At 39.9% G+C, this 10,062-nt stretch overlaps 1 protein-coding gene across 2 annotated transcripts in view; it reads right to left on the reverse strand.

Annotated features, from left to right (window-relative positions):
- Nucleotides 1-6,890: 6,890 nt before the first annotated feature.
- The window catches only part of gabra4 (gamma-aminobutyric acid type A receptor subunit alpha4), a 19,975-nt gene continuing 16,803 nt past the window's right edge, over nucleotides 6,891-10,062 (reverse strand). Inside the window, exon 9 of one of the 2 annotated variants that reach the window (XM_056769558.1) lies at nucleotides 6,891-9,540. In XM_056769558.1, coding sequence (XP_056625536.1) covers nucleotides 9,013-9,540 — 528 coding nt within the window. In that variant the 3' untranslated portion in view covers nucleotides 6,891-9,012. Of the gene's footprint in view, nucleotides 9,544-10,062 lie in introns of both variants that reach the window. The other variant, XM_056769557.1, reaches the window with a different exon arrangement.

Below are 10,062 nucleotides of genomic sequence, written 5' to 3' on the forward strand. Positions count from 1 at the left end.
GCTTACTTAATTATCTCCATAGTTAGTTTTTAAATCAATTTCATTGCAAACCTTATTTTTCTCAGTTATTAATTTTGTTGATGTTTCTAATGATATCAGTTCACGAGTTCACCTGAGCAGATAATGAAGATAGCAGGGGTAGTAAAAGTATGCGTGTTTGGCGTGCTGTCCGGGGGGCAGGTTCCGAGCTCGCCGATTCCATCCGATCCCGGAATGCTCCCGCCCCCCAATAGGGGCGAGTGCGCCGAGCTAGGAAACGGCCGAACCCAGAACTCACCCCCCGGAGTTCTGCTATCGACATGAGCTCAAGTAGAGGAGCCGGGGAGGTGGTGGAATGTGTAATCCTTTGAGATGGCTTCAGGTAAGAATCTTGGTCTACTTAAGTGCTGGTTCGCTTGAGCTGATAGGGTAGAGTCTATGATTGCTGATTGCGAACCAGCCGGTCTTAATTATATGCTCTGGCTTCTCCCGAACTTTGTTAATCTATAATTATCCATTAACATCATTTGTTTAATGGAGTACTCAGAATATGACCAATCACTTTATACATCAGGTTTGTGTCTGTTTACACTGAATAACAGTTGTTTCGACAGTATGTGAATATTCATCTTCTTGACAGAATTAAAGTAGTTGTTGTGTCTACTTTCACCAGCAGAGGCCTCACTCTCATGCACGAGGAATGCCATGTCAATGCAACATCAAACTCATGTTAAAACAGAAGAATTGAAGCAGATGTTGGATTCCCTGCTGGAAAAACAATCTAAATCCGAATGGTTACAACTACCATTTAAACAACTATGTAATGTGGTGTGGCTATTATTCCACTGGGATTGAATGGTGTTTGTTGGTTCTCATCTGCACGACATCCCACCGGTCGACCTATTTCCAGTAATAGTTTCCATTAGAGCCAATTCAAATCCCATTTAATCCTGTAGAGTAGAATTTATTTGATGATTTTTTCCCAGCTGGGTTAAACTACCGGCAAAACAGATGTTTGTACCTACAAAAGAAGCAGATTTAAAGTCACTCAAAATGCGTAGAGCTGCTCATCTCATCACTTCACCCCAGCGCTGAGCTGTTGTTACACTCACAGTTTGACTCTTCATTATTTAAGAAATTACCCATGAGTCTCAGAAAGAACAAGAAGCGACAACATCGACAACAGCCCGCGGTGTGTGTGTGTCCAACCCCACTCTTCAGTTGGCCGAGCCCAAATCTTATTATCAGAATATAATTGCTTGGCTTAAAACTGCCTCCCGCAAACTGGCCATTGAAAACAGTCACAATAAAAGCTATCTTCTGTGATTACTTTGAAGCAGCTGTTGCCATGGCAGCAGTGGTTATTTTGGGAGAGAGGCTGACTGTAATAAAGAGGGCAGATTTGCTTGAGAACATGTGATAAATGTTCTTCAGGAATGATGATGGATGCTGATCGTTTGAGTGATGCCTGCGGAGGTGAAGAGGGCTTTCCATTTTGTCTTTTGCTGTCATCTATCTGCTTGACCTCTAAACATCACCTCCGATCTGTCAAATTTATATCTTCTCTTCCTATCGTTACCCCTAGAGGAAAAGAGTTATTGCTCTTTTAGATTTTAGGAGACCTAATGGAGTTACGTATCATTAAAGCATCAACTTTGGAAACTGAGAGGAGAGAAAAAGACGAGGCTGTTTGAAGACACAGACTTTGGTTGAAATGTAAATGATATTTTTTCCTCATTGGATCATGAACGCTGCTGACATCATCGAGACCTCAGGCACCTGTTCAGAAACACTTTTCTTTATAGGGCAGTGAAGGAAGAGTTAAATATACACAATACTGATTGAATTTTACCTTCGTTTTAAAAAGCAAAGGCATTCAGAGACTGATGTAAGTATATTGTTGTACAAATAAATCCAAAGGAAATCCTTTTCCTCTGGAGAGCAGTTTGTCGGTGTTTGTTTTCTTCTCCGGGACCGTAATGTGTAATTCATTTACATTTCTTCTTTCTTTTTTTGTAATTCAATCCAAGGCATATTATGGATATTTGTTCTAATCACCGCCAACATGATATAGTCTGTGGGGTATGATAAACACCATCTCACGCAGTAGTTTATCAGTGAAGACAGCTACCGGCCCCGGGACACTCTCATCCGCTCTGCTTTAACCAATACAAATCATTTCTCACCAGTCCACGTTCAAGAAAGATTAGAGAAGAAATTATTCATCTGATGTTAAGAAACCGTTTGAAAATTATTGATTTCATGATATGATTTACAAATTGTTGAAAGACAAAGAAACTAAATGAAATTGAAAAGTTTGAAGCCTGAACATTCGTTTTTATATTCAGATGCCACACACATGCATGTTCTGCATTCACTCCTAAAACTAAAACATCTGAGAGGAACTGCAGTAAAACAAGTGTTTAAGCGGTCAGAAAAGAACATATAACTGTCAGCATAAAACCTGAAAATATTTCAAACCAAAATCAAAAAGAAAGAATTATGTATTTTATATTTCAAGAAAATGAATAACATTTCCAGAATTTTCACGAATGTTATGCAGAGAATGTGATATTAAGTTTAATACTTTATAGTATTTATACAATATGTTGCAGCTTAAACAAATAATCAATAGTGAAATCTCATGTCTAATGAAAACTTGTAAAGCTGGGTATGCGGAATATTAGTGCAACAAAAATAACAAACATTACGGGTGAAGTTTTTTTATTTCTTTAGATCAATACAAGACTCGGTTGGTGGAAAATTAAGTTGTAGCTCATTGTTTACGTTACATGGGAACGAGGTGTCATAAGATTGGTGTCATCATTGTGTTATAAGAACGTATAAATCATGAGTTATTGGTCTGCCAGCGGGACATTAAACATCAAGTGTTTGTCCGAATTTGCAGAACGTTATGCAAGATAACGCAAATATGTTTGAGAAATACTTTAAAAAAAAGCTTTAAAAAAATTATCTTCCCCTCATATTTTTCCACCAACATGTCCCTAAAGGGGCTCCGTATTTTTTAAATTTTGAACATGTGGTTAAATCGCAAAAGATTTTTATCATTTATTTGTTATATATTCTTAAAAATGTTTTTCACAGCGATGCCATAGAAGAAGCATTTTTGGTTCCAAAAAGAACCATTCAGTCAAAGGTTCTTCCAAAAATAATGTTGTCATCTGAAGAACGTTTTTTCGCCCAAAAGAACATTTTGTGAAACAGAAAGGTTCTCCAGATTATAAGGTTCTTAATGGAAGCGAAAGGTTCTTCTATGGCATCGAAGAACGTTGTGAAGCACATTTGCAGTGACTCAAGAACAAATGCAATCCACACAGCTAACTCAACCTTTGAGAGCAAAAAAGTTATTTGCCCTGAAATAATAAAACAAATCTTATTTTTTTTTTGCTGTTCTCAGGAGTATATCGGTTTGTTTCTGGGCTCTGACCGAGTGTTTAATGCTGAAGTATGGCTCACTGGTGGATTCTAGTCATCTGTGTTTGTATGATAAGCTGCTTTGGGCCACAAGAGATGAGTTCAGTCAAACGGCCGGCAGGAAGAATATGTTAAAGTCATGAACGACATCTTCCATCCAAGATACAAACCTACAAAAACAAACATAATGACCTCCGGCAGAAGTTTCTACCTGAACTAGAGCTGGCACAGACTCAACTAGAGAAGTAAGAACACTGTGTTGCATATGTGTCTACAAATTGGCCTGTCAAAGCATCAGTGAGAGAGAACAACATACAGCACAAACACATTAAGTGACAGGTTAACAAGAAGTGTGTCTGTGTGTTTGACAGAGGACGAAGGTACAAAATCTATTTCACACTAGAATGAGTTTCCCATGGAAACCAGACATTGTGATTACACACACACACGCACGCACGCACGCTCACACACACACATCTGGTTTACCATCTCTGTGGGGACAGTCGATAGGCATAATGCCCTAAGCCCTTCCAATGGTTTACCCTCCGGAGTGAGAGCTTTGAAGGGTTAAAGGGTGTAGGGGACCAAACAACAGTTTCTTGAAGTGCCCTTGTTTTTCATCATCCCACACCCATAAGGAGGCGGTGTCACCACGAAAGTAATCTGCGCAAGGAATCATGGGGGCCCGAAGTGAACATCAGTTGTACCCTTCGAAATCCTTCATTCTGAAGGGCCCTTTGAAGTGGCCAGTTATGAGCACTTGGGTTTGGAAAGACCCTTCAGTACGGCCGCCATGATTGTCACTTCGAAGGGCCCTTTGGTGGGCGAAATATCCCCATCCCCCATTCAATAACTGCATCTACTCATCTATTGCACTATAACTTCAATAACTCCATCTACTCATCTACTGCACTGTGACCTTAATAACCACATTAACGCATCTACTGCACTGTAACTTCAATAACTGCACTAACTCATCTACTGCACTGTAACTTCAATATCTGCACTAACTCATCTACTGCACTGTAACTTCAATAACTGCATTAACTCATCTACTGCACTGTAACTTTAATAACTGCACTAACACATCTACTGCACTGTAACTTCAATAACTGCACTAACTCATCTACTGCACTGTAAATGTATAACTGCACTAACACATCTACTGCACTGTAACTTCAATAACTGCACTAACTCATCTACTGCACTGTAACTTCAATAACTGCACTAACTCATCTACTGCACTGTAAATGTATAACTGCACTAACACATCTACTGCACTGTAACTTTAATAACTGCACTAACACATCTACTGCACTGTAACTTCAATAACTGCACTAACTCATCTACTGCACTGTAACTTCAATAACTGCACTAACACATCTACTGCACTGTAACTTCAATAACTGCACTATCTCATCTACTGCACTGTAACTGTATAACTGCACTAACTCATCTACTGCACTGTAAATGTATAACTGCACTAACTCATCTACTGCACTGTAACTTCAATAACTGCATTAACTCATCTACTGCACTGTAACTTCAATAACTGCACTAACTCATCTACTGCACTGTATCTTCAATAACTGCATTAACTCATCTACTGCACTGTAACTTCAATAACTGCGCTAACTCATCTACTGCAATGTAACTTCAATAACTGCACTAACTCATCTACTGCACTGTGACCTTAATAACCACATTAACGCATCTACTGCACTGTAACTTCAATAACTGCACTAACTCATCTACTGCACTGTAAATGTATAACTGCACTAACTCATCTACTGCACTGTAACTTCAATAACTGCATTAACTCATCTACTGCACTGTAACTTTAATAACTGCACTAACACATCTACTGCACTGTAACTTCAATAACTGCACTAACTCATCTACTGCACTGTAACTTCAATAACTGCACTAACTCATCTACTGCACTGTAACTTCAATAACTGCACTAACTCATCTACTGCACTGTAACTTCAATAACTGCACTAACTCATCTACTGCACTGTAAATGTATAACTGCACTAACTCATCTACTGCACTGTAACTTCAATAACTGCACTAACTCATCTACTGCACTGTAACTTCAATAACTGCACTAACTCATCTACTGCACTGTAACTTCAATAACTGCATTAACTCATCTACTGCACTGTAACTTCAATAACTGCGCTAACTCATCTACTGCAATGTAACTTCAATAACTGCACTAACTCATCTACTGCACTGTAACTTCAATAACTGCACTAACTCATCTACTGCACTGTAACTTCAATATCTGCATTAACTCATCTACTGCACTGTAAATGTATAACTGCACTAACTCATCTACTGCACTGTAACTTCAATAACTGCAATAACTCATCTACTGCACTGTATAACTGCACTAACTCATCTACTGCACTGTAAATGTATAACTGCATATACTCATGTAATGCACTATAACTTCAATAACTGCATCTACTCATGTACTGCACTGTACTCTTAATAACCACATCAACTAAGTTTTTTTAACTCCACCCTGCCCTTTTATTTATTAAACACAAAATCAACCCAAAATGACTCACAATGTGTAAAAAAACTGTGGTAAAAATGTATAATACATTGGCACTGGTGGTCCAGTGGACTGTGCACCACAACCCAAGTTCAAATCCCGGCTCCTGTACCCCTCTCTCCCGGACCGTATCATTTCTGTCTCTCTACACTGCACTTTTTGGCAAAGAACAACAAAATAATTAAAAGGCAAAAAAGTTTGATTATTTAGTGTGCCTTTTGAAAAACTTTGCATTGCATAAAAAGACAGGAACATCGAGTCCTGGCAACATAGTGTCCACAACACTTTCCTCTTAGTTCACTTTCCAAATAAATATTCAGTATCATTTACTCACCCTCATGTCATCCAAGATGTTTATATGTTTGTTCCTATAGTCCATTGAAGTCCACTATATGTTTTCATCAAAAACCTTCATTTCATTTCTACTAAAGAAACAAACACATAACCATCTTTTATCTTCTATCATTTATTTTGAAAGTGAACTTCTCCTTTAAGGTGCTTAAGGTTGTTCACAGCGATACCGTAGAAAAAACACATTTGGTTCCACAAAGAACCATTCAGTCAAAGCTACTTTAAAGAATCATCTCTTCCTTACTTTTTTATAAAATAAAGTAAAATTTGACTTCACTTTAAGGTAAGCATGTAAAATAACATGCAATTTTACATCTCAAACTGAAATCGTGGATGTTTGCATTTTTGCTTGATATGTCTAAAATCATATAGCTGAAGAACTCTCTTATGTGGTATTATTTATGTCTTCTTCATGTTAGAAACAAACTGGTGCAAGAAAAGCAAAGTTAATGGTTCATATATAAATTGTTCTGCCTCATTATCAGCCATCATTAAGAGTCTGAATCACTCCTGAGACACACTCGCACGCATACACGCATGTTGAAACATGTCTAAAAATACACACATACACATTTCTAATGAATCAAGATATCCTTTAATTCATTGTATAGTTCTGATTAACAAACCAAATGTGTGATATAAATGCTATGCGTATGTATATATATCTGCTTTTGTTACATTTGAACAGAGTAGTGAAATGAATGCCATCAGTATGAGAAATCAGAAGGGTGTGACCTCATTTCTCTAAATCAGAGCAGTTTTTTTGTGTCTTCCACACAGCAGAAGAGCTGACGGTGAGATTCATCAAACTTAAAGAGACAGTTCACCTAAAAAAACATTCCATCATCATTAAATCTCTCACTCTCTAAGGCTATATTCAGATTTGACTTGAAGCTGCTCGCGTCTGTTTTACATTTGAATCCTATGGAGGAAACCGTGTTTTCGAAAAAGTCCAGTAGCATTAACTTAGCCGCTAACAATTTGTCTCACTGACTAGCTATTAGTTAGGTCAGTATTACTTTTCATGTTTCAATTAACTCCATCAACCTTTTTATGTGACTGATTTTAAGAAGTTATGACAAGTCTTGAAGATGACTAAGGCCGTTTTCACTCTTGACTTCTTTTTTGAAGCTGCTAGCGTACGATTTACATTATAATCCTATGGAGTAAACCGGAAGCGCTGTTCAAAATGCTAGCGCCGGCATCTTTCCTGCAGCTCAGAGCGTCTTCTGAGGTTTAAAAAAGTTCCACCTTTCTGAAAAAAGCACCTTTTTCACAGCCCTCATCAACATGTGAGGAACGTGATTGGTCAAGAAGGCTTATGCTCAAAAACATAAAATGGCAGCCGAAACTCCCGTTGGAGCATAGTTTTGTGGATATGTAAGTTTAATTTTCACTTTCGACAACTTTTGATTTCATTTCTAGCGAGAAATTAGTATTTTATTTTTTTATTGGTTATGGCAAAGACGCTGTCTGTTTATAATTCAAATAGAATTCCGTTACACGGCCTATGAAGCCTGTCTCTCTAAGCTGCCTTCGTGCACAAATGCTATCTCTGAACATTTCTGGCTGCTATTTGTCACCACAATGCTGCAAGTTTATTTTTCCTAAAAAAGCGCCATTGTCAAGTCAAACGTGAACACAGCCTTACTCTCAATCGCTCTGCTTCTCACACACCATTCACAGACGCAATCTTAACAGTGTCTGTCTCTATTCATCACCATTAATGCCTGGAAGACCATTCACATTTATGCTGTGAACTTTCTATAAACGATGACCCGAATATCTATTTTTGGGTGAACTATTCTTTTTGTGAGATTACTTATGTTCGGTGGACACTGAACACCTCAACCGATCAATGGGAAGATCCAATTTACAGCCCTGTGAGGATTGGAGGAGTTTATCATCGCAAGACAACCCCAGATGTCTCCTTAACCCGCCTGCTGTTCACATTGACTCTTGGAGCATCTGCGCGGTTGCCACGGCGCCCGTCTCCGGGGACCACACGCACTTAAACAACCTCCCCTATGTCACACTTTCCTCTTAACAGCAGAGAATGCATAAGCTATAAGACGAAAATGAACGAAAGCAAAATGAAACGACCGTAAAAGCCATTCAACTTAGAAAACAACGAGAGAAAATCATAACTTGTGCTTTTACGACTTATAAGTTTCTTGAAAAAATGAAAGACATGCATATGTGTGGAATCTCTCCACATCGTCACCTAAAGAGAGCATTTTTCCGATGGCGTCATATCCTTCGTGAATGAAGAAGGTGTCGTGTCTCTATAGAAAAATAGACTAAATGGCCCTGGTTTGATCTTCTGTACTCAACAGCATCGTCCCTGCTTCAGCGTGTCCGGCGGGAAATAGGAGCGAGCAGAAATCTGGCAATTCCAACGGACAACAGATAAATCTACGATTCATTCCTGTGAGATTGCTTGTTTTGAATGACTTATTTTCATACATCCACATGCTTAATCTCACGCACGGCCCTTTTTCGACAATCAAGAAGAAAAGGTTTGGCTTTAATTTCACCCGGATAATCTCTTGAGGCGCTTACTCGACGTCTGTCCACTTTTACGCCACATTACAGTTTGATTTCTGGGCTGCTTTAATCCTTGAAGGGATCTTTCATTTCTTCAGCAAAACGTTGTAGAAAAAGGAATGGAAACAAGCGTGTTAGCCTCTCTTGGCCTCCATGGTGTCTTTGGACAAGTAAACCACCCAATAAACCATGTTAAACACCCCAAAGGACACCGGGAACAAAATCCGGGCGTATTCGTCGATCTTGCTGGCTCCTCCGGTGGCGGGAGGTGCGGGTTGGGCGGTCGGCGAGGATTTGGGTTCCTTCTTTTTAATGTTTTCTAATTTAGGCCCGAGGAGATGAAGAGTGCCGGGAGCCGTGCCGGGGGAAGACTTTTCGGGAACCGTCGGTGTAGAGGGCGGGGCCGGGGGCGTGGTCTTGGAGGCCGAGGAGGAAGCGGCTGCATTGGATTGGCAGGCGGAACTGGGGCTGAGACGTGATTGGCTGGAGAAGCTGCTGGTACCCTCTGAGGTGGAAGATGATTGGCTGGTCAGAGTGGGTTTGGACGAGGCCGTTCCGCTCTTGGCGGACGCTTCCGTTCTTTGGACTTTCTTGCCCTCGGGCTGGGACTGAAGGCTGGAGTTCACACGCTTGCGCAGGTTACCGTTGGTGTCCGAGTTCGACTGCTGGGTAGAAAAGAAAATGTATTATGTATGAACATTTATTCATATTGATTAATCAAAACCAATTTCAGTGTACTGCAGTGTGTGTGCGTGTGCATGTGTTTGTTTGTGTGTGTGTGTGTGCATCTTTGTTAATGTGTGTGCGTGTGTTTGGACTTGGTGTTTATATGTTAGTGGGGACCTAAACCTGAATACACACCAGCACATGGGGACTCGTGTCACTGTGGGACCTAAATTTAGGTCCTCACGGGCACAACAGAATGATCATTTTGGAAATAATGGTGTGTGTTGCTGGGAACAGATGTCAGTCGTACAGTAACGCTCAGGCCAGTAAGAAGCTTTTATCATCAGATGGTTTGGTTGTGGGTGTATGGAGGTGGAGTTATTCTAGAAACAGCTTTTCTCCTGAAAACAAGAGACATGACTCCACTCAGCAGCGTGAGCATGTGTATGTGTGTGTGTGTGCATGTGCGTGTTCACACATATGATGGAGGCGTATTTTACAGCGGGGGCTCATGGGAC

Source organism: Triplophysa dalaica, chromosome 16 (genome assembly GCF_015846415.1).
Source record: "Triplophysa dalaica isolate WHDGS20190420 chromosome 16, ASM1584641v1, whole genome shotgun sequence".
NCBI classification, from domain to species: domain Eukaryota; kingdom Metazoa; phylum Chordata; class Actinopteri; order Cypriniformes; family Nemacheilidae; genus Triplophysa; species Triplophysa dalaica.